The sequence below is a fragment of the Sitophilus oryzae genome, unplaced genomic scaffold, assembly GCF_002938485.1.
Source record: "Sitophilus oryzae breed Bouriz unplaced genomic scaffold, Soryzae_2.0 scaffold_41_pilon_pilon, whole genome shotgun sequence".
NCBI classification, from domain to species: Eukaryota; Metazoa; Arthropoda; class Insecta; order Coleoptera; family Curculionidae; genus Sitophilus; species Sitophilus oryzae.
This window is the reverse complement of record NW_022146996.1, coordinates 4025794-4052024: the sequence shown is the minus strand read 5'-3', so window position 1 is coordinate 4052024 and position 26231 is coordinate 4025794. Positions and strand designations below refer to the sequence as shown.

The 26231-nt window shown below is 34.0% G+C and overlaps 1 protein-coding gene across 1 annotated transcript in view; it reads right to left on the bottom strand.

Moving 5' to 3' along the window:
* Nucleotides 1-26231, bottom strand: part of LOC115885806 (PAN2-PAN3 deadenylation complex catalytic subunit PAN2) — a 53241-nt gene that overhangs the window by 13280 nt on the left and 13730 nt on the right. Inside the window, exons 7-15 of the mRNA XM_030904828.1 lie at nucleotides 22576-22849; nucleotides 13718-13814; nucleotides 12992-13219; nucleotides 9924-10172; nucleotides 9687-9849; nucleotides 4676-4827; nucleotides 4479-4622; nucleotides 4311-4426; nucleotides 837-1065 (exon numbers count right to left, since the gene is read on the bottom strand). Of these exons, the coding sequence (XP_030760688.1) occupies nucleotides 837-1065; nucleotides 4311-4426; nucleotides 4479-4622; nucleotides 4676-4827; nucleotides 9687-9849; nucleotides 9924-10172; nucleotides 12992-13219; nucleotides 13718-13814; nucleotides 22576-22849 (1652 nt within the window). The remainder of the gene's footprint in view (nucleotides 1-836; nucleotides 1066-4310; nucleotides 4427-4478; nucleotides 4623-4675; nucleotides 4828-9686; nucleotides 9850-9923; nucleotides 10173-12991; nucleotides 13220-13717; nucleotides 13815-22575; nucleotides 22850-26231) is intronic.

Below are 26231 nucleotides of genomic sequence, written 5' to 3'. Positions count from 1 at the left end.
ATAGTTATAGCTATTACATGTAATTTGAGACTTAACAGTTATGTCTCTTTTTATGTTTGGCTTTAACATTTATAGCCAGTAACTACGAAAGTATTTAGAACTCACTTTCGTTCTCCTCATCACTAGTACTACTGTACACTCTTATACGCCGTTTTCGATCCAAAAAATCCAATTTTCTAAAGAGATGTCTTCTTTCCCTTTCCAGCCTTTCACTTTTGTCACCACTAGCACTTAAGGTACGTTTCCTTTTATTATATTTCGGCATTTTCATTTCTAACTATACTGTTTACTCGACAAAGCACAATAATGTTATGAGGAGGCTGACGGTCGGGTACGGATGACTAAGGCCTATGGCTAACAAAAAATGTATTCTTTACGTAATTGGGAATAAAATGTGCTCGATAAAGTAGGATAATGATACTACGGGTGTATATCTATTTGGACGAGGATACGAAATATAATTCCGGAAAAAGCCTAACCGCTCCCAAATTTGCAAACGCTTGGGGTCGCGACCGTTGCGAATAGCGTCAAATAGTGTTTACATTGACCTTATGGGCACGATGTTCACAATGGACTAGTTTTTGCCAATATGTAATAAGTAAAATAAGTTAAAAAAGTAAATCAATTAATTACTAAACTATTAGTTATTAAATTAAAAATAAACCGTAAAATATTTAAAAACTGATATAATAAATATATTGCTTGTCCATTTTGAATTAAGATTCATCTCATAAATCCATAACAATCTGGCAGCGCTGTCGCCATCGCTTGTCGTTCAAAATTGATCACGTGCATCGGAAATTGTTTTGCGATTACTCATAGGTGAACAAACTTACATTTTCAGTTGTAGAAATCTTCTTAACTTCCAGTTTGTCATTAACTAAAGACATCTTAATTTTATGTGGTAACCAATTGTTGCTGCAGTAGGGATTGTTTACAGGTACGGGGGGAGGAGTATTATCAAAACTGTGCCTAAATCGACAGCCAGGTCTCGAACAGTGATCGCCGTATCGACAAGGTTTTGAAGATGGCGTATTGGTGGGTGTTGTTGTTGGAGTGGACGGTCTACATAAAAAAAATAAACAAAAGTTGGTGCAATCAAGATGAGGCCATGGGTGTCTGCCATAGATAATAAAGTTTATATGTATATGGTGTCTGCGCTTAAACGGTTATGTATTTCAAATGTTTACTCAAAGTTCATATCCACATGGCGCACATACTTAAATATTTTAAATAGTTTTTTTCTTTATCCTTTGTATTTTTTTGCTTCCGACGACGGAAAGAGATAACTTTCCGAAACGTTAAGCATTTTTATTTTGCTTTGTTAGGCAAATTTGTATTACTGTAAACATAACTTCTGACAAGCAGCGTCCGTTTAGGTTTAACGCAGAAGTGTTTACAAAAAATAATTATTTTATTTTGTAGATTTTCTTGCAGTGCAGTGGCGAAATACCCATAAAGGATTTTTTTTGGAAAGATGAATCCGCCACATAGGTATAGACATTTTTTTACAAAATAAGTTTATTGTATATAATTTACCTCTATACAAAAGAGCTTCGTTTGTCCGATAGAGGGCATCAAACTTTAAAAAAATAAACACATTTTTTCAGATATTTTAAGAACCGTTATTCCGATTTGAATGAGATTTTGGGTGTCTATGTTGTGCTAGGTGCTTTAACATTTGACTTTGACAAAAATCAAGAAAAAAGTACGGAAAGGGTGAAAACTACCCCCACCCCTACATAAATCGAAATAACGGTTCTTAATATATTTGAAAAAATGTGTTTGGTTTGGTTTGGTTTGGTTTGGTTTGTATTTTTTTAAAGTTTGATGTCCTCCAGCGGACAAACGAAGCACTTTTGTATAGAGGTAAATTGTGTCGAAAGAATTTATTTTGATTCCAAAAATATTTAGTAGTTCTATGTCCACGGAATATTGGGACACCCTGTAGAACAGGGGCTTGCATATAATGTAGACAAAAAGGGCGTTGCCTACTACAGAGAAAATCCTAAAATATTTTTTTATATTCTCATTACTACTCAAAATATATAGCCATAAAAAAGTCATCGCAACTTTATTAGAATATTTTGAACGGGAAAGCGACAGTAATGGCTTCTTATGTCCCATAAGTGCTGTTAAGAACGTGAGTTTTTTTTGATGTAATTAAAAAAATATTTATAATTAATTTATTTTTGTTTCCTAAAATGCTTTGAATAAAATAAAATATATAAAAGGGGACAACGCTGTGCCGGTCAAGCTTAAGCACGTGACTAAAAGTTTATTTGGTATGAGTATGAACTGTACTTGTGCGGTTTGAAGTTTTAATCCGGCAACACCGCATAGAATAAATGTATCAACCTCAACGTTTATCTCTCTTTAATACTTTGTATTTTCATTACATTGTCTAGATCATTGCCTGGAAACTTATATGGTGAAATTTTGATAAAATAATTTAGTACTCACTAAAAACACGGTACGTCGCTAGTGGTAGGAAAAATAATTTTTAGAGGTTACTAGTTTATTTGGTTGCCTGTGATATGCATATACAGGGTGTTTCCTAATTAATCTAAAAAATAAAAAATCGTTAGAAAACGGCTTAAGGTGGGCTCTTAATAAGTATATTTATTTTTTTCTCGGCAACCGTTTGATGAACAAGAAAAACTCAAAATATCAATTTTGTTGAAAAAGGATGCCCAGTCAAGAAAAAAATATATTTTCTTTAAAAAAGCAGTAGTGTACCATTTATGTTAAGCAAAATATCGATTTTTTTTAATTTTTAACACCCTGTAGATCAGAAAGGAAGTACTTTAGACCCAATGGTTATATAAAAATTGTTTTAAGAAGACATGAGGAATCACACCACAATTTTTTAGACTAATTAGAAAAAACCCTGTATATTGTCAACTTGACAATGATTGTTGATACATCAAAAATACCTTTTCTCTGAAAAAAGCCCGATTTTCGCAAGAAAAATTTTGGTTTTTATTGAATTTGGGCCTGCGTCTGCAAATACCGGTATGTTTTTTAATATTCCATCTCTCTAAATTTTAAATATCATAGTCAGGAATAGTTTTATTATTTATTAACAGTAAAAATGGTATACTTATAAGTTTTGTCAAATATTGTGATTTACTTTCTACCTTGTAGTCAAAATTTATATTTAATAAACTGTAAAATATATATATCATTATGTTTTATTAAAATTACTCTGATATACTAATATATCAGAGTAACTTTAAAACTAAATCCTTTGAAATCAAATATAAAGATAAAAAATATTTACAGCAAAAAAAGGCGAAGGCGCTGGGTTAAACGTAGTCTCTACTAAGAACACGGAGGGGCGCTTTGACCCAAAATTTTACTATTAAGTTTCATATCTATCTTAATAGAAGATTATTTTCTTTTATCTATGGTCTAGACCACTGTCTTAAGGTGCCCATTCACATACAGTTCGCTGGCAGTTCTAGGACTGTACGATCTGAACTGAAGATCTAAAGTTTGTCAGGCCACACACAATGCAGTTACGTCAATGCGATCTTCAGTTTTGGGACTTTCAGTTTTTGAACTGAAAGAAAGCTGTGCTTTCACCACACACAAGATATGGTCAGTTTTAATCGAATGCTCTTGAAGTGAAAAATGTTTTTAAATACAAAAAATACACTTCTCGTGCTTTTGTTATTGCAAGAGCCAATTACAAAGACTAAAAAGCGTTTCTGTGTGAAAAATTGGTTGTTACAGCGTGATACATTATCTCATATGAAGTGCGAAAATTAAGAACTAGTGAACAGATGACCATAAAAACTACCTCAGAATGAATGACACATGTATTAATAAACTTTTAAAGATGTTTAAGCTCTTAATACCAAAGAAAAATACAAAAACGGTTCACCTGAACGCTTTGATTTTCGCGCTTTTTAAGTTCCATCAACAGTTTTATAAAATTCAAAGAATTTTTCGTAAGTTTTAGTTTTTTCCTGTCTGTTTGATTTAGTTTTCCTCAGACAGGGCAATTGCCTATACAAATCAATAAAATCGGTTAAAAGTCGTATTATTACTTAAATAGCTCATCTTGATAGTACAAAACTTTCAACTTGTCATAAGATGGGAAAGTACGATTAGAACTGTCGATTTTTCGACATACATTTCAGTCGGTCGTGAGATTCAAGCGATCTGCAGATTCAGACCTGTCGACGGCCTGTATATATATGGAGACATTTTAACTTGGGGTTTGAATGGGCACCTTTACAACGCTTTTAGGATAACCCGATCGATATAAAGAAAATGCCATTATGATAAAAATGATTACTTACTTTCCAAGATCAGTAGATGACATTTTAGCTACTACCTTATCCATCTGAGTTTGCCAGAACTGTTTGTGCTGTGAACTATGTAGGCCAGTGTTAATGGAGAGGACTTTTGGTAGAGACTAAAAAGTAAAGGTACTAAGCTTAAAAAGTATTGAATAAATTCTAAAGTACCTGTATAATTCTACTTTGTGAGTTGGGTGTGAATCTGAGACATTTTTCGCACCAAGCAGGCGTGGTTTGTTCAGGGCCCAAAGATCTTGCTAATATGTCACAAAAACTCCATTCGTCTTTTTCAGGTTCGGTGGTCGGATAAACCTACGCAATATTATTTTATTTCCTAACAAGAATAAATTTAAATGTTTACGTACCAAATTACATGCTAATATAACTGTTTCTTTGGGGAGTTCATTGGTACATTTGAGACAGCAGTATTTGTGCACTTGCTTCGAACCAAATAAATTACTGATTTCGGATATATCTTCACGTCGTTCTTCTTCAAGTTCGTCAGTAATTTCGGCAGCTACAACAAATAATAAGAACCACAGTAAGAAACAAGTAATATTGGAGATTTATCAAAGAAAAAAAATAATTTTTTAGCTTCATCATCATCATTCTCAGCTTATTCAACCATTTCCAATTATAGTGTAGCCTCTCTTAGACCGGGTGGTTCGTCTCAAAAGTGGCTCACCTCAAAACATATTTAGATACTCTCTTTGTAGTTGGGCCCACTGTTGTCTATTGTTGGCTATGCGGGCTTAAGTTACCCCTGCTAATTTCTTAATATTATGGTTCCATTTCATGTTTGGTGTCCCTCCAGGTCTCTTAATTCCTCGTGGATACAATGCTGTAATTTTTGAGGTCCATCTGTTGTCCGTCCTTCTTGCCAGATATATATTGCCCATTGCCACTTGAGGGATTTGGCTCTGTGGATGACATCTATTACCTGGGTCTTTTGTCGTATCCACTCTATTCTTTTACAGTTTTTCTTGGTTATTCCCAGCATATTTCGTTTCATTGAGCATTATGCAACCTACAGTTTTCTTATAATGATCCGTTTTTTTTCAGTGTGTCCCATTTTGGTTGAAATCATACAGTATCTCCGTTACTACTGAAGATAGAAAGGTGCGGTTTGCACAAAACTGTCTCACTTTTTTGTCAAATGGAAGATGCCGTAATTGTTAAAGGTATCGAGAACATGAAAACTGTTTATTGTAGAACTTTATACGTAGAATATAGTGGCGTAGTCTGTTATTAAAAGAATATTTTTAAAGATATGTATTAAAGTTATGTTTTCTTAAATAGAACAAACACCCTGTATATTTATAAATTATATGATCTGGCTTGCCATAAGTTTCTCAAAAATATTATATCACTCTATATTTATTTTCACTATTTACTACAATATTTAAAAGTTTAGTTAGTAGGGAAACTTAACTCTTTACCGCTATTTGGAAATCTTGGAAGCTACCGTATCGGAACTTTTAGATCCTAAGGCCAATTAGCTAAGGTAAATTTAAATTAGCTAAAGGAACTTCCCTTAGCTAATTTACGCGAAATATACTGTCAGCAAGATGGGGCTCCCCCTTACAACTTTGAAAATATTAGAATTTTGTTAAATTATTATTATTTCTCAAATCAATGAATTGAAACCAATGGATCCATATGATGGCCTCCCTGATTCCCGGATTTGTCCGTTCTCGATTTCTGATTTAGGCAATTTTTGATATATGAAATATATCGTGGCAACTACAACAATGTCGAACACCTAGAAAATGCTTCAATAATGCAAGCCTTTCGAAAAGCTTTTAGATATTTGCAAACTGTTATAATAAATTCAGTTATAAAAAAAAAGATGTTCAGTGAGTACAGTGGTAAAATAATTCAGAGATTCAGTGGTAACAGTTTAAAAGTAAAATATATCAATCCCAAACAAAATTTTAATGTGTATGACTATTTTAGTAAATACCATTTTGACTTTTTTGTTATTTATCACGGCTTCGCTAATAAAAAAAATGATAATTTTAAATATTGCAATAAATAGTAAAAATTAATATACAGGGATATATATTTTTGACAAGCTCATAGCAAAACGGATCATATGATTTATAAATATACAGGGTGTTCCATTTGAAGAAACATAACTTTAGTTCATATTTTCAAAAATATTTCTTTCGTAGAAAAACAGACTACGCCACTGTATTCTACGTAAAAAGTTCTACAAGAATCAGTTTTTATCTTCTCGATATCATCCCCAATAACGGAGATACGGGGGTTGTCCCAATGAACAAGACCCTGTAGCTCAGAAACGAAGAGAGCTATGAACATTTTGTTTACAGCATCTTCCGTTTGACAAAAAGTGGGAGAGGTTTGTGCAAACCGCATCCTTCTATCTATGATTTCAACCAAAATAGAACGCCCTGTACTTATTTCTATGCAGGAAGAAAACATATAGAATATCATAACAATAATGTACTGTTACGTTTTTCGTCGGTTCCGTGTGGATAGAAAGTAACAATTTATTTAAACACAATTTATTCTACACTAATTCCAGTGGAACTCGATTGTTCTCGAACGTTCGAATGAATCATTACGGTGTCTATTCTTTAAGGCAATATTTAAGGTCATATGGGGGCGGGACATATTAGTTAGGTTATGCCGAGTTCACACGGGTCCGCAACACTGCCCTCTTCTTAGTCCATACGGATCCGCAACAGTACAATCCCAGAGAACCAGATCTCAACTAACAGCCACAGCAGACGAAGATGGAGATCTTTAAGACCCTTAATCATATATAACGCTACCTCAGCTGTGTGGTCCATGGTTTTTTAGTTAATTCGACGCACTGTGTTGCCATAGGGACAAGAAAGTATATGTTAAAAGTAAGTAATAAAATCACAACACCAGAGGAGTTTGCAGAGATGCATTACATTTTTAAGATTGTGATATTATTACATAAAATAAATTAAAAGTTAAATGTTTAATAATGTGTTAAAAAATGTGTTAAAGAAGCTAAATTAAGAAATTTACCCAACATTAAAAAAGATACTTATGACAGATGGATGTAACTGTGACAGTTCTCTTTTTCGATATACACTTAACTAAAATACACTTCACTGTGCTGCTTTACTTGTACATGCTGTAGTTATTATAATAACTACTAAAATAACAGTCCCCATTTTTAACACATTATTTTCATATAGACCTCATCACAATTTGAATCACTGATTTACAAAACACCTTGAAAAGCACACATTACTTTGAATACCTTTCTGAATGAATAAATGTTGCGAATTATTGTCTCTTACCGCCACTTTCCGAACTACTTTCAATCTAAGAAAATACATGTTTCACTCAACAATTTTAAATACGTATTTTGTTTTTATTTATTCTATTTTTTCTATGTATTTCAACAATTCCATCGACAACCCAATCGTCGCGTCGGCCGCCGGCCAAGAGAGCGGGCCATCACTGGTAACTGCTCCTTTGTCGTGCCGCCGTGTCGAGCTTGCGTCATGCGAGGTTGCCGTAGTTTCAACAATCTCAAATTCAAGACACTCGCAGCAATCAAATTCTAATTAAATTTTAAAAATAAAACAGAAAAACATGAAAGGAAACAAACAAACCACAAATGAATTGGTTATTGATAAGGTCACAAAAAAGAAATTTCTAAAATGTTTATCGTAATTCAGAATTCAATACATCGAAAACAGCCCGACGAATAATCAATTCATTTTTGTTTTGTTTATTTCCTTTCATGTTTCTCTGTTTTATTTTTAAAATTTAATACGAATTTGATTACTTCGAATGTCTTGAATTTGAAATTGTTGTAACTACGGCAACGTTGCTTAACATCGTCGTCTGACGCAAGCCCGCCACGACGGCGCGGCGCGGCGACCGGCGACTCAAAGTACCAGTTCACACGCTGCGGTTCTTGGCTCACGGTTAGGCCAGAGAAGAACGACCGGTTAGGCTGTCGATGAAATTGTCGAAATACATCGAAAAAATAGCGAAAAAACAAAATACGTTGTCAATAATTGTTGAGTGAAACATGTATTTTCTTAGACTGAAAGTAGTTCGTAAAGTGGCGAAAAGAGACAATAATTTCTCAACATTTATTCATTCAGAAAGGTATTCAAAGTAATGTACGCTTTTCAAGGTGTTTAGTAAAAGAGTGGTTCAAATAAAACAGAGAAACATGAAAGAAACAAACAAAACAAAAATGAATCAATTATTCGTTGGGCTGTTTTCTAAATTTCTTGAATTGAATTCTAAATTACGATAAACATTTTAGGAATTTCTTTTTGTGACCTAATTGTGAATACTATGAATCATTTTATTAAATTTATTCCAAAATAAAGTTATTTTGCAGCATAACAAAGATTTTCGTAAACGTCATAAACGTAATGTTTTAGTTAATTTTCGGTGGTTTTGTTAAGTTTTCATTGAAAGGGTAAGTACTAAAAATAATTAATGTTTTTTTTCTATAATTATTAATAATGAGCACTGATAAAAGATTAAATTTAACATTCCTAATTTTTTGAGTAGAAATTTGTCTATGCATTTATAAATGTAGAACTATGTTCCGCCGAACTATGTAGAATGTGGATAACATAGGAGGTTGCAACACTGCAAGGTTTAGATACACCGTAGAGAAATCTCAGGTAAATAAACAAGTGGCACTAAAAAGTTTTTTCAAATTGCCCGGAAAATGTCAAGAAAAATTTTAAATTTTCAACATTTTTTTTTCGCAAAAAACCTCATAGGCGTGTTTCTGGGGTTGAACTATACTACCAGTTAAAATATTTGCACTTATTTCTGGGACACCCTGTATAATACATATACATGTAGTAAACTGATCATTTATGAAATTCATTTAAATTAACTAATTATATATTTTTTCTTGCATTTTTGTTTTTATTTACTACTTGTCAAAGATTAGATGTCAAAGAATTTAGATACGTTAATTTGACGTTGAATTCATCAGTAGCGTATTGGATGTTTGTGTTAATAAATAATTATTATAACATGTATTTTTAATAGAATTATAGATTTTTATAAATATATATAAATACCAACATTTATTCACAACGTAAAATAAAACAAGAAATTATTGAGTCTACCCCACGTCTACCCTACATCACAGTTTTACACTTTTTAAATAAAATTAGAACGCACTGATAAACGTATGTAACTGATGTAAGTCGGCCATATTTGAGTCCCATCGCGGTGGATCTAATATTTTTGATATGCTCCTTCCTTAATTTCATATCAAACCAAGTCTGGAGGAACCGTTTAAAACCATTTTTACACTCTAGGAATTTCTTCCACCGATTTGTCTAATTTGACTGGGCTATCGAGCATTATAAAATAAAAAAATACCTGAATGTTTTCTCTCGTTTTTGTTTTTCTCTTTGGAAATAGCTGGAAAATCAACTTCTTTGTAAATAAACGGTTTGGGTGGCTTTCCTTTCTTTTCTTCATTATATTTTCTTGTATCGTTTAGTTCAACGTGCATTTGATGAAGTATGAACCTGTTCCAACTCTAAATAAACGTAGGTAAACAGTAAACATATAAAACATTTTTTTGCAAAAAAATATTTTACTTGAATTACTTACTTGGATTAGACCTCCTAAGTCGATTTTTTGTTTAGCTTCGGGTGCAAGATCGCTGAGTATCAACCCCAAAGCGGATGCTTCAGGTACCGTGCGGAATGCCCTTAAAAAATTTCCTGGTTGACAGGGTTGATTTGGAGCACTGTTACACAACATGTAAAATAAAAAGCCTAATTCACACGATAAGCAAAATTCCTTTGCACATATATGTGATAGCAAAGCTGCTCTAAGAGGTTCGATGTGGTAAAGAACCTGAAATAAAACATACCTATATGTTACTCTGAAAGCTCCAAATGCGGTGAATGTCAAGATACTCCAGTGAATGTCAAGATTCACAAATTTGCTGGGGGCATATCAGAAATATTGGTCAAATATCATACACCATCTAATGTCAACATTCATCATGCAATATCATAAATCATAGTGTATGTTGAAAAGATCATTTTTTAGTAAATGAAAACGAAAATTACACTCTATACAGGGTTGTTCACCACATACGACACGGAGTATTGTAGCTAAACGAATAGATTTTTACAAATTGTAAGTTTTGGGTTCCTTGAAGGACTACAGTTTAAAAATATTTTTAAAAGATAGAGAGTGTCCCAAATAAATAAAAAATATCAAAGTTGTATTCTTTTAAATGGAACACCCAGTATATTATTACATTTTTAGTTTCTACGATTAAAATAAAGGTAAATTTGATTAAGGTTTAAACCTTACCAAACCAAACCTTACCGTTTCTGAAATATTTTCAATTTTGTGAAATTGCAGTAAAAATGTTAAGGCTGCATTTCTCTAAGGGTATCAAAGTTTTTAATACTAAATATTACTGAAGTTTTTTAAAATATATCATCATTATTTCCGCCCAAATATTAATTAATTACAAGGGCGGATACAGAAATTTATTTTAGGGGGGGGGGGGGCAAATAAAAAGTGATAGAATAATAATGCTAAATAATAGAATAGAATATGCTTTTTAGAGCGCCATTTTTAACCCAAGAGCCTAATATTTAATCCACCTCTGTATCCGCCACTGATTAATTACATACTTAATTGTTATAGTTGTTATAAGTTATTGTCGTTTAAAGCTAATAATTATTTAAAATAAATTTTTAGACACTCTGTAAAAGGTAGTGTAATTTTTATTATTGCACCACAAACTTTAATAAATAGAAATACTTCAGTACAGTCATATTTGGTTTTAAAAACTTAAATACGCCTAGAGAAATAAAGCATTAAAATTATATCTGTATTTTGACAAAAACCTAAATATTTCAAAAACGATAAGATTAAAAAGCGGCAAACCTTAATCAAATTTACCTTTATTTTAATCGTAGAAATTAAAAATGTCATAATATACAGGGTGTTCCATTTAAAAAAATACAACTTTGATATTTTTTATTTATTTGGGACACTCTGTATTTTGTAAAAATATTTTTATATTGTAGCTCTAATAGTCCTTCAACGAACCCAAAACTTACAATTTGCAAAAATATAATCGTTTAGCTACAATACTCCGTGTCGTATGTGGTGAACAACCCTGTAGATAATACTTAATTATAGTAAACGCCACGAATGTTTGGGAGTGATTCATAGCTTGATGAAGTTAGAATGGACACGCGCGCTATCATTTTTACATTAAAAACGTAAATTTTTACCGCAGACGTAGGTTTTTAAAGGCCCGGTCTAATCATCTGCCTGCGCTCCTCCTACTTATTCTAAAATGTTAGCGTGATTGACAAAGACGATACTATATCGCGTTTCTTTGATTGATTCGTTTTTGTGCGTCAGTCCATTGGTGTGCTTGCAAATGAGGAATTCCATTTTATATTTATAACCAAATATATGTTTTGACAAGACTTTGACAGTTAAAACAACAAATTACAACAGATTATATATTGATTATTATATGAGTTGAAACACCACGGCACTGGAATTAAGTTTTACTTGACCTGGAACAGATTAGTTCACATGGTAGCGACCGATGAATCACTCCCAAACATTCGTGGCGTTTACTATATTTATTACAGTCTGTGAAACGAATAACTTTGAATCTGACAGTTCCCGCGGGCTTTTCTAGTGTTAATTTTATTAGGTTGGCAACTTGCGGCCATGCTGACGCAATGCCGTCTCTAGTATAACATCCTAGGAGCGAGACTTATGACGTCACGCTAGTTTGATACTTGATAAACCAAGAATAAGTGCGGTAAACCTAGGATTTACCAAAAGCATTAACTAATTAGGTTAGCGTGATTATTTGGAAGGTGTTAATGCATTGGTTAGCCTGGTTATTTGGAGGGTCTTAATGCATTGGTTAGCCTGGTTATTCAGGGGGTGTTAATGCATTGGTTAGGTGGTTATTTGGTGGGGTTGGTTGGTTTTTACTACCACTTGCTTTTGATAAATCCTAGGTTTTACCGTATTTCGGACATTTACAGTAACATATATATTTAGAATATTTTATATGTAATTTTTTGGATTATATTCGACACTATTTTTTTCATATCATTTTTAAAATACAAACCAAAAATACGAGGAATAATTATGTTTTCCATGTATTCTACAACATATTTATTAATCCGTAGTATCTAACTAGCGTGACGTCATAAATCTCACTCCGAGGCTGTTCTGTTAGAGACGGCATTGGTTTGATACTTGAAAATGTCAAAAGCTGATGACATTTTACTTTTGACAATTATGTCATTTCGTGTTGATTTTTGCAAGAAGAGGAAGAACTGTCACTTGTTTTATTATTTTCCTTTTCTATTTCACCAAAGTAAAAAGAGTTACCTATCTGATTCGTTCAGGCACTCAATTATATATATAAAGAATATCAGTAACTTTTTTGACAGAGGGATTTTATATTTGCCATGTTGGTAAAAAATAACGTTCAAAATTCAAAGTTATTCATTTTATAGACTATAAAATATGGAAAGGGTTTCAATAAACACAAAGAAATGGAAAGAATAGTTTTTTTAGCTTTAAACACAAAGAAATTGCAAGCACACGCACGCTATCAAACCTTACGTCACACTGACGCCAAGCCGACACATAGGGCATAGCAAACATACCTGAATAACTGCATTACAATAAGCATTCGGCAACATCGACTCTAAGCCAGCTAGTCCGGTTTTATTATAGTTGTCAAACTGAAATTCGTCTTGTCCCATTTTATTATACTTGACATCGACTTTCCTATAGCGTTTTGGAATTGCAATAAAATTGGAGTCGTTTTCGTGATGCTGGGGACTCTTGTTATGCGAATTCGTCTGTCCGTTTTGTCCAAACTCATACATAACCTGAAAAAATATTAACCTATATCTAGATTATTTCATTTTTTAATAAAACATTCTAACTGAATAATAAAATAGTACATACTTAAAAGCTTAGAAAAAAGTAGGATAGTGAGACTAATCCAGAAAAGAAGCTTCTATAAGATTTGAGTCCCAAGCACACACCTTAAACAAGCCGTTGTATATTTTAAGACGTTTAAAGAGGAGATTAGAATAAAATACAAGAAATAGTTATAACCTGAACAGTTTTATTTTATCACAGCGTTCAACAGTCCAAAACAAAAAGCACTAATTATTTTATAAAGATAAATATTTTCAACATAATAATAGAATACCGAAAGAAAAAAAAACATTATATATTCATAAGCTTAATAATATATGTTATTTAATAACAAAAAAATATTTTTCCTTAAAAGAGAAAGAGTCATAGAGAAAGGCCCCATGTCTTCTTTGTATTTCTAGATTCTATTAATAATAAACAGTTTGTAACTTATCGGTTCTCACTTGGTTTCGCCGAGTTAGCTTCGGATTTGGTGCATAACCTATAGGTCCCTGCATTTTCATGGAGCGTAGTATTTCTTGGTCTATCGGAACTGGTTTCCTGAAAATTTAACGAAATCTACACAAAAAAATTAAATAAAAACTAATATATTGAATAATAAAATACATAATTATTTAATCTACTAAAAACGATATCATATTTCAGATTAAAGTTTGATTTTCGTGCATCCGTTGTCTAATGATACGATGATACGATATTAATTTTATTGGTTGAATTTAAAGACTTCGATTGGTTTACCGTTTCTAACCAATTGAAGTCTTTAAAGTCAACCAATAAAATTAATATCGGACCATCGTATCAACGGATAACGGACGCATGAAAATCAAGCTTAAGCCTTCCCTTCAATATACAGGGTGGCGCATCTCATATGATGCGGAGGCTCCAAGGAGAACGACAGTTTTTATTGATATCATATTTTGTGAGTTTAGTAGGTTAATTCATAACCAACCCAACCCAGAAAAAGTTACACATCGAAGTTGTGTTTTTTTGTAATGGGACACCCTATACTAAGGGCTAGCAAAGGTTAGTCTTGGGTGAGTCTTGGGTCGATAATTCTGTATGTAAGAAGAGTACAATGCGTTTATAATGTACTGAACAAAGAGAGATCAGTAAACACGTTGCCAAACGTATGAAATAAATCGTGAAACTGTGCACATTGCTAAGAGACGTGCAAGGGGATATAGCAGATGTGTCGCAGTCGACGGGTCGATCCAATCAGTACCTCTGTCAGTACTTAAAGTTCTAGGGAAAGGTGTACATTGTACATCATGCGTTCAACTTCACGATTTAATTACGTTTAGTGATACTTTATTTGTTTATTTATTAACGAGTCATTGTAATTTTCCCTATAGCTTGAAAAATTTTAAGTGCAAGTTCGAAACACTTACATTTTTGGTAAAAACAAGTGGAATTGAGTTGGTGTTCGACAGTGGTCGCGCTATTAGGACTCTGAATTCAAAAATCGATATCTTGAAATCTACTAGAAATAATTGATTGTAGTTTTTTCATAAACTTTCTAAACATATCTGCTATATTTTCTTCGCAGACAGTATGTGAAAATCTTTATAAATAAAAAGTTACACGATTACTGAGAATTGCTATGCACTAAAAGTAAATGGATGGGTTGTTTAAAATTTTTGAATGGAAAAAACAACCTTTTATCCAATTTTTCTTATTTAAACAAATAGTAAAAGATCTGATCTTCAAAATAAAAAAAAATCAATATCTAAAGTGGTTCTTAAGTTATGGCGTGTTATGTGTTAAAAATAGAGTTTTTAAATTATCGCAATTACTGACGTTTTCTCGTTATAAAAAAAATCGACACCTTAACGATATCCTTATAATTCCATTTCAGATGCTCAGAAACATATTTAATGATTTTATCTAGTATCTTTTCGAAAAAAATAGATTTTAAAAATAAGCGGTTTGCGATCGTGATTTAACTTTACTTGACAGGGAAAGGCGCACTGCCAACGCCGCAACAGCACACCGTCGCATTTCTCTCACTCCGACTTAATAATATTCCTATGCGATTTACATCCACACATGTAAATATCGGCCCAAAAGTAACAGTTGCCAGCACGGTATATTAATTTTTGGATTGTGGGAGAAAAATAAAGGCGAGTTTCCTTAGAGAAGTACATGACTAAAATGTAAGGATTTTGACATATTTAACATTTCCTAAAAATGAAGAATAAATTTTGAATTTCAATAAAAACTACTTAAATTGGAATTTACTCGGTATAGCATAATATGTAGTTAAAATAACGAGTTTTTCGAGTTTTTGTATTAATCCTAATAAACTATTTTGAACGAGAACGTGACAATGAAGGTCCTTGTTACCCTTTTGACTGCATTCAGAGAGTTTGATAGGTAAGCAGTTTGATAGGTAAGCACATTATACCACTTTCAAAGTCATTTCTACTTATTTCAATATGTAGGTAGTATAGCTGCAGCCTTAAATTTAAATATATTTCTACTGTGAGTGTTAGTGACTACTGTTAATAAATCAATGAATTACTAAAATATTATTTAGTAAATTAATTTAATTAAAAATAAAACGTAAAAATCTTTAAAAAATGATATAATAAATATATTATTTCCCAATTTTACATTAAGATTCATCTCATAAATTCATCACAATCTGGCAGCGCTGTCGCCATCGCTTGTCACTCAAAGTTGATTACGTACATCGGAAATTGTTTTGCGATTATTTTATTGTACTTTCCATTAAGTTAAAACTTGACGCAAAAAGTTAAAAAAAAGTTTTTCGTTCGCTGGCGCTACCGGTATTGAGTGTTTGTTTTGTTTTGTTTTATTTGAACTTTAATTGAATTTGCGTTGTTCTCTGTTTTGATGTACTCTAGTAACCTGACAACGTGACGACGTGCTAGTTTGCGTATTCTTGTTTGTTTTAAATTTCGACTTGGTATTGATACTATAATGGTATAAATAAAGGTTAATGCTTTATTTATAATTATTGAACTTGAACCTTACAGCGCGGCGTGCTAAGTTTGGTTGTGCGTGTGTTTACTATATTCGGTTTATTTACCTAATCTCTTTTCTGTTCCGCTGTCATTGACTTTTATTTAAAATTGTTCATTGCTACTATCTAAATGGCTGAGTTTAAGTGTGATTCCTGCCAGAAAGTCGTCTCGGAAAAGGACAAATATAAACTTCGTTGTAATGGGGAATGTCGCCGGAACTTTTGTATGTCCTGTACTGGGTTAGATAAAACAACAACAAAAATACTCTGCCAACAAAAGTTCAACAATATCAGATTTTTCTGCAATATCTGTGACTCACCCACGTTAAAATATCTTCATGACAAGGTAACTCAAGTTCAAAAATCGCAAGCCTCTCTAGACACTGTCGAAGCTCTGGGAACCTGTCTAAAGAAGAACAATGATCTCCTTCCGGTCATTAGTGAGATGTACGATATTTTGAGTTACCATGACTCCAAGTGGAAGTCCTTGTACCGGAAAGTGCATGACATTCACAGCCTCCATACCAGTTTGTCCGATGGTAGACAAGAATCTTTATTCCATTCCATCAGGGACATGAAGCAAGATATTTTCAACTTGTCATCTATTTTACTGGACAATCATGATGAGTCTATTAAGGTCCAAATTCATGACTCATCAAAGGAAGACTTATCAAAGGAGTTGGGTGATTTGCGTTTGAGTGTAAATAAAATGGCACTCATGTTGGAAAGGTTGGCCTCCAGCGAAAAGACATCCAAGAACATTCCTCCAAAGAACATTAAAAGTACCAAACCAAACCCACAAATGGAAAAAAAATCTATTTCGACGCAGACTGACCATTCAGATAACAAGGATACAGTGGGTATTACCTGTCCCAATACCATCACACCCACACCTCATGGATTGTCCCAGAAAGAAGACTGGCATTACCTGATAGTGTCCAAAATCCCACCTCCTTATACAGCAAACCAGCTTGCACACTATGTCAAGGAAAAGCTTTGAACTACTGACTTTATCCGATGCTTTCCCTTGCTGAAACACAAGGACATTTCACACTCTGACTTCAAAATTGGTGTGCAGAACAAGAGCCACCTTGAGCAGCTGAAGGACATAGGTATGTGGCCGCCAGGTACTGAAATAGTCACTGCCAATTCTTTTACAATACCTTTAAAGTTATCACCGCCAGCACCAGGTACTTCGTCCACAGGCTCTAAACAAATTTTATCAAACACTGTTGACATCCAAAGTCTACCACCTTGCTCTGACTCGACATTCATGAATATACCGAGGGAGGTTAAATCTGCTAAGATTTGTTCTGACAAGGAGGCTATTGCTGTCTGTAAGTCTCTTGGGCTGAAAAATGTGGAAATTGTTGTGGAAGAGAGTGCGAGGAGGGATGGTGGGCTGCATATGGACCCGTTGACTCCGCCTGTGGTTCGGATGACGCAGAATTCGGATGAGGCAAATGGGCGTTATTTGCTTGCTAGGCTGAGGGACCCTTCCATATTAAAGCCTATTCGGCTATTCCTCGCCTATCTCCATGATCAACCCTCAAGTGTGTGTTTTGAAGGGCACACCAACACCACCATCAAATTATTTATGGCATCAGATGGACTTCCTAGTGACGCGGATTCCCTGCGCAGGCTGTATTATCGCTTCCACAACGTTTATGGTATTGACTCAGCTGAAGTGGATGCGGATCTTTCTGCCTTCAGGTCCTTCTTTTCAACGGAAAAACTTCAGCAGCTTCAGAGAATTAGGGAAAGTCATACCAAGTATTTATCTCCAAGTAAAACTACAAATTTTTAGGTGAAATGACGCGAATAGAGGATCAAGCACCCTCTGAAAAACTAGACGATAGCAAGCTTAGTGTTTTTTTAATTAATATTCAGTCCTTAAGACATAAAACGGATGAATTATATCTTTTATTAGAAGAGCTCAATTTTCCAGAAATTGTTGCCATAACTGAACATTGGTTAAATATGTATGAGTCTGTATTTGTCAAAAAATACACTACATTAACTAGATTCAATAGAACTAACTCATCTCATGGAGGTACTATGATAATGTCTACTAACAACGACTTTTCGGCGAAAGTTCGATACTCTAATATCCGAAAAAAATTTTGAATTTTCCGTCGTTTATCATAATGCTTTTGACCTCTATATTATTTGTATTTACAGAACACCTGACGCTGACGTACATATTTTCAGTCAAAAATTGCTAAGCTAGCTTGAATCCCTACCTGTAAAAAGTAAATTAATTTTGTGTGGCGACCTGAATATTGACTTTTCCAGTGTGTGTGCAGCTAAGCAGTCTCTCCAGTCCATTTTTCATTCTTTTGGTATAATCATGCATGTTGACTCACCAACTAGAATAACTAAAACTGGCTCTAGTACTATAGACTATGTCGTGTCGTCATTTGACCCGGAATTCATTGACTGTAGAGTCCTTCACTCAGGTTTCTCCGATCATGAGGCAGTATTGACAAAGTTTTTGCCAAAATCTAAATGCAAAAATACCTCCCGCAAATTGGGCCGTATTTTTTCGGATGAAAATTTTCTAAATTTTCACCACCTATGTCTCTGTCTCTCCACCTCTGTCCGCTCGGCTGACGTCGATTCCGAATTTTCTAGATTTATGGATACCTTGACAAATCTAGCGTACAAGGCGTTTCCTCTTAGGCCTATCAAAATTAAACAAGGTATGCCCTGGTCTCCTACAGGCTTGCGTATATCTGCAAAGAACATGCGCTCATTATCTCACCTTAAGAAATTCACGGACAGCGTCTTCTTTCATAATTACGTGAAACTTTATAGAAAGGTTTATCGTAAGACTATAAAAGCTGCCAAGGACATTTATTATAATGCGAGGCTAGCCAAAGCCGGTATTGTCGCTAAGGAGACTTGGGCTATTGTAAATGACTTAAGGAATAAGACTTCTTCGTCTGGCACAGTCTTTAATTACCTGAAGATTTAAACACTTACTTTGTTAATGTGGCTAAAAATTTAGTGAACACCATAACTCCTTCCCATGATTCACTTTCATATCTCCCTAAAGCAAATGAGAATTTACACAGTTTCTTCCTCACGCCCGTAGTATTAGATGAGCTCCGTAGTACAATTAATAGTATTAAAAACAAATCCTCATCTGGGACTGATGGGCTTACTCTCAAAATGTTCTCTGAACTTCCTGAATGCACATTAAACCATCTTACTACTTTAATTAACGAGTCATTCCAAAAAGGAGTTTTTCCAAACTGTCTTAAGACAGCAATAATTATTCCTCTGTATAAAGGAGGTGATAAAGATGAAGCTTCGAACTATCGCCCAATTGCACTCCTGCCCACATTATCTAAGATCATTGAAAGATTGGTTAAAAAAAGGTTTCTATCTTTTCTCCTTAAATATAAAATACTTACTACCCATCAATTTGGATTTCTAAGTAACAGTTGCACAAATGATGCTATGTTCGACCTTTTTAATAATGTATACTCTAGCCTGAATAACCATTACTCTACAGCTACAATTTTCTGTGATTTCTCTAAGGCTTCCGATTGTGTAAATCATAATATCTTAATTAACAAATTGCAATACTATGGTTTCAGGAGAGTGCCGCTCGAATGGCTTAAGTCGTATCTTGGCAACAGAAGGCAGCTTTTGAGGATTGATACGTCTATGTCTTCTTGTAAGCCTTTAGAATGTGGTGTCCCTCAGGGTTCAGTACTTGGCCCTATTTTGTTTCTGGTGTTTATCAACGGCATTGCAAATCTAGACATTAGCGGTAAAATCTGCCTCTTTGCGGACGATACTAGTTTCACTTGGAGCGGCCGAGATGTTGCAGCAATATATGATACTATATCCAGTAACTTACGCACCATTAAGTCTTGGTGCGATTCTAATCTCCAATGCCTCAACCTATCAAAAACTAAAGTTTTGTCATATAAAAGTACTATACAACCTTTTGTACTTAATAACATCACTATTGACGTCGTGGACTCTGTGAAGTTCTTAGGACTTGTTGTAGACAACTTGTTAAAATGGGACTTTCACATCGAAGCTCTATCAAAGAAACTAAGCGCCTGCCTGTTTTGCGCTAAGATTAGTTTCTAAGGAACTTTACTTCTCAACCTCTAGAATAGTCTATTATGCTCTTTTTGAGTCATATCTTCGTTATGCCCTTCCATTCTGGGGTACTTGCTGCGCAACAAAATTTGATCGTGTTTTCAGACTTCAAAAGAGAGCACTTCGATATTTATTGAGACTGAACAGTAGAACTCACTGCCAGAATTTCTTTAAAAATTTGAAAATACTGACTCTTCCTTCTTTATTCATTTTTGAATCCGTTTGCTTAATCCGCAAGCACATATCTGCTATTCCCGAAAGGCCATCTCATAACTATCCACTTAGAATGCAGAGCACGATCTTTATCTGCCAACCCCGAGCTCAGAACTAGTTAAAGGTTCAATACTGTACAATGCCAAAAAAATGTACAATCATCTGCCTTTGGATATCAAGTCGCTTTCATTCTTTCCCGCATTTCGCAAAGCTCTAAAATCATGCTTACTGGAGAGAGCCCTATATGCTGTAAACGACATTTTTGTTGATGTTTAATTATGAACAATTTTGAATTTTAAAATTTTGATCATCTCACACACTGGTCAAAGGTCAAGTATTTATATTCTATAACTTTAAAATTATATCTCTTTACTGCGTACTGTTCTAAAATTGTCCATGTATATTCTTTTTGTAATTTTAAAGACTTAAATTTTTTTGAATTGTATTATTTGTATTGTGTATTTTTTGTTGTTTGTATTTTTTTGTGATTTTGTTGTTTGTGAGTGCTTTGTCGATGAAGCTGTTTTGGCTTTTTGCACAATAAAGCGTTGTTTGTTTGTTTGTTTGTTTGTTTGTTACACAGGGAGAGTCAAAATTAATATTGAACATTGATCACATTTGTTTCACAAGTATGCTACTCTTTTAATTTAAATGGAACACCCAGCATTTTATACCGATATTCAATGGGGAATTCATGTCTCTTCAAAATACTATCAAGGTTGCCTACCCCTCAAACAAATATTTTCCTAGATCCTATCTTCATTTTTGTGATTTAGTGTTAGTAGATCTTTATTGTCTGATAAAATCTAGGTGGCTGTAATATGACCGACGATACTTCAACATAGCTGTCAAATTAGTTCAACTTTAACAACACATTTTGTGTCAGTTTAAACAAAAAAAGAATCTCAGAAATTGGCCGAAAATGAAAACTTATCCTATATCAGAGACGATATGATTATATTAATTGGTTACTGCAGTGAATTCACCAATTATTATTAGAATGCTTAAATGCTCCTGTTTTATCTAGTCGACTTTTTTTTTATGGGGATATGTTAAAGACAGTATTTACAAAAACTCGACCAACTATATTGTCGACAACATGGTTGTGGCTACTTTTTGAAGCAGAACATATGCCTCTTAATACGAAAAGATCTTTTAAAAGAGGATCATTTTATGCAGTGTACAGAAAAGGAAGCATTTTGAGAATTTGATTTCATCTAGCTAATTTTTTCACATAATTATACGTTTATATCTAATTTTAATTCTGTAATAATTAAAATATGTTTTAAACGTGTATCTCTTTATTGCCGTTGAATATTTTACTCTACTACCTTTAATTTTTGTTAAATGAACGAAAGGTGTCTCACAGCCACCTAAATTTTATCAAATAATAAAGATCTACTGACGCAAAATGATATAAATAAAAATATCTAGGAAAATCATTGTCTAAGGGCAAACCTTAATAGTATTTGAAAATATATAAATTCTTCAATTAATATTGGAATAATATACAGGGTGGTCCGAATTGTATTCCGGAAACTTCGGCAGCATATTCTGCAGATAAAAATAAGTAAAAAAGTTCGTATAAATGTATCCTAAAATGCTTACTTTCAGAGATACAGGGTGTAGAAATTTCATTTTTATTTCTCCGAAACCGAAACTAAGCATTTTAGGACATACATTTATACAAACTTTTTTACTTCTTTTTAGCTGCAGAATATGCTGCCGAAGTTTCAGGAATACAGTTCGGACTACCCTGTATACTGTGTGTACCATTCAAAATAAGAGTAACTTGCTTTGAAAAGTGACCAATGTTCAATAGTGATATTAGTATTTCAATTCTGTCAATGTATTTGAAATCCAGAAAATGGTATTAAATTTTTAAAAATTTAATACCATTAATATACAATAACATTCCCAATTAAAGAATATCGTCTGTTGATCTTGATAACAAAAAAAAATGAAATATACCACACATACCTGTAGACATACTGCATCAATGGAGCTGGCCAATCAGAAGCCAAAGGTACGTCAGGTGGAACATAAGGCATTGGTATAGAAGACAAAGGTGTGTTATAGTCGTCAATGCCAAAACTGGGATATTGAACTACAGGATCTGGAAATTCGGTTGGCCGAGAAAAATTGTTGAACACGGGCTCTTCAGTGGAAGAAAATAGGTGAATTTGACCACCGCTATCTCCAAAAGCGATGGCTTGAGCGGTGCTACTCATGTCGAAAGTTAAAATCATGGCTCCTAGAAAATGATAAGGAATTAATAGTAATAATAATATGGGCGAAGTCTGGCTAGAGAGCGACTCAGCCTTAACCCATATATAAATTACAATAAATGATACGTTTACTAACTAAGGTATCCGATAACTAGTAACTAGTCAATAACATCTAGTCATAAATTTAAAGTTATCTATTTTACAAATTTAATTTACAAAATCAAATTACGGTGAAATAACCATTAAATCAGCACATCAAGCAGTAGTAATTGCAGACAAGGCGCAAGCTTAGTGTCCCCTAATCCTAACTACACTACTATAAAGTAGTAGTGTAGACAGCACAATAAATTACATTTGACAATGATAAAATCATAATATGTTGACCACTTAAGGTATGCTGGATCCACAGAAACTGCTGTACCAGTTAACCGAGCTAATACAGGCAAACCTGGATAGCAAAGAAACAGCACTTTGTGCCTTATTAGAATTCTGAAGGGGCGTTTGACAATATACCTCACAAGGTGGTCAAGCGATCTCTGGAAATAAGAGAGGCGAACAGTACGATAATTTGCTGGTTTTGGGAAATGCTCTCAACACGAACAGCAGAGGTTGAGATAGGTACCAAAACTGTGGTTATTAAAACGCAAGGAACTCCACAAGGTGGGGTGACCTCCACCCTACTGTAGAGCTTGGTAGTGGATGAACTACTAGAAGAATTAACTCTAGTGGGAATACACTGCATATGGTATGCAGATGACATAGTCATGATTGCACTGGGCAAACATGAAGGCACCCTGTGTGATATTACCCAAAGAAGACTCCGCATCGCTGAGAGATGGTGCAGGACTGTCGATCTGAGCATCAACTCAGATAAAACCGCGGTAGTGTCATTCACCAGACAGCAATGTCTGAAAAACTTAAAAAGAATCCATCTAGATGGAAAGGAAATACTGCCATCACATGAAGTGAAATATCTAGTAATAACTCTGGACAGTAAACTTCTCTGGAATAAGCATATTAAGAGCATTACCAGCAAAGCCACAAAGACTCTCATGATATGCAGAAGACTGGCGGGAAATAGGTGGGGCTGCGCCCCTAACATTTTGCGCTGGATGTATACCGTGATAGTAAGACCCATGATTACCTATGGAGCAGTTGCTCGGTACACAAAACTAGGGCAAGGTGCAGCAAGGCAAAACCTGTGCGAAGTACAGAGACTGGCATGTATCTGCATCATAGGTACTATGAGAACATATCCAACAGCAGCAATATCGTCGGTAGTTATGCCAATGCGACAATGATTAGAATGGTCATTGAAGGAAACAGTACTGGGAGAATTTTCAGGATAGGGGCTTTCAGATCAGGGGCCTTCAAAAAGAAAATTCCACTTCTCCAACTCCCAGTGGATAACATACCAAGAATTTACAACTTTGAGAAACACCTCACTGTAGTATTGAGTCATAAAAAGGATTGAAGGGAAGAAACGTTTGCTCAGCATGCAAAAGACCATACCATAACGTGGTATACTGATGCTTCCAAAACCAAAGCAGGGACAGGGATAGGAGTATTTGGGCCGAAAACTAAATACTCCGAATCAATGGGCACCTACCACAGCATCCTTCAGGTAGATATTTACGCTATCGAAAGATGAGTACAATTTATCTTAGATAGGAACTGCCGGAAACAGGAAATTATACGCCATCTTATCCGATAGTCAAGCAGCACTAAACGAGATCAACTCAGTAACCATCAATTCGAAGTTGGTCAAAGAATGCCTAGAGAAGCTCAACAAATTGGGCAAAGAAAATAAAGTCCTCCTACTCTCGGTGCCTGCTCACCAAGGGATAGAAGGCAATGAACAAGCAAATGGACTAGCTAGAAAAGGAGCGAACACTCCACTAACTGGACCAGAACCGTTCTGTTTTCCAAGTGGAAACCAACTGAAAGCGGAACTGAAGAATCTGGAAGACTCCATCCGTAACCTGGAATGGGTGCCCTCCAACGGTCTAAGACAATCGAAAAAGTTCCTCAGAACTTACGACAGAGAAAAATCAAAGGCTTTCTTTGATTTGAGTAAAAACAATCTTCGGATTGTCACGGGGTTTCTAACAGGACACTGTCTCTTCAACAAACACCTCAGTAGGATGAAGCTGAGAAACAACCGCGAATGCAGATTCTGTGGGGAAAGTGGGGAAACACCAGAACACTTTATCAATCCTCTCCTAAACATCATTGCCTGGAAACTTATATGGTGAAATTTTGATAAAATAATTTAGTACTTACTAAAAACACGGTATGTCGCTAGTGGTAGAAAAAATAATTTTTAGAGGTTACTAGTTTATTTGGTTGCCTGTGATATGCATATACAGGGTGTTTCCTAATTAATCTAAAAAATAAAAAATCGTTAGAAAACGGCCTAAGGCGGGCTCTTAATAAGTATATTTATTTTTTTCTCGGCAACCGTTTGGTGAACAAGAAAAACACAAAAGATCAATTTTGTTGAAAAAAGATAGCCAGTCAAGAAAAAAATATATTTTCTTTAAAAAAGCAGTAGTGTACCATTTATGTTAAGCAAAATATCTATTTTTTTTTTAATTTTTAACACCCTGTAGATCAGAAAGGAAGTACTTTAGACCCAATGGTTATATAAAAATTGTTTTAAGAACACATGAGGAATCACACCAAATTTTTTTAGACTAATTAGAAAACACCCTGTATATTGTCAACTTGACAATGATTGTTGATAAATCAAAAAATACCTTTTCTGTGAAAAAAGCCTGATTTTTGCAGGGAAAATTTTGGTTTTTATTGAATTTGGGCCTGCGTCTGCAAATACCCGGTATGTTTTATAATATTCTATCTATCTAAATTTTAAATATCATAGTCAGAAAAAGTTTTATTATTTATTAACTGCAAAAATGGTATACTTATAAGTTTTATCAAATATTGTAATCTACTTTCTACCTTGTAGTCAAAATTTATATTTAATAAACTGTAAAATATATATATTCTTATGTTTTATTAAAGTTACTCTGATATACTAATATATCAGTGTAACTTTAAAACTAAATCCTTTGAAATCAAATATAAACATAAAAAATATTTACGGCAGAAAAGGCGAAGGCGCTGGGTTAAACGTAGTCTCTACTAAGAACACGGAGGGGCGCTTTGACCCAAAATTTTACTATTAAGTTTCATATCTATCTTAATAGAAGATTATTTTCTTTTATCTATGCCTAAACATTCTACATTTTAAGGTATGTTAACGTTTCACTGGTTTTTCATTGTTACCTGTTCAGTTTTAATTTAAAAATAGATGCAGTTTTTATTAAATTACTTAAAATCGATTTGCCCAAAATCTTTGAAATTTGGCATGTGTATTTAGCATAAGCATGGGCCTTATTAATA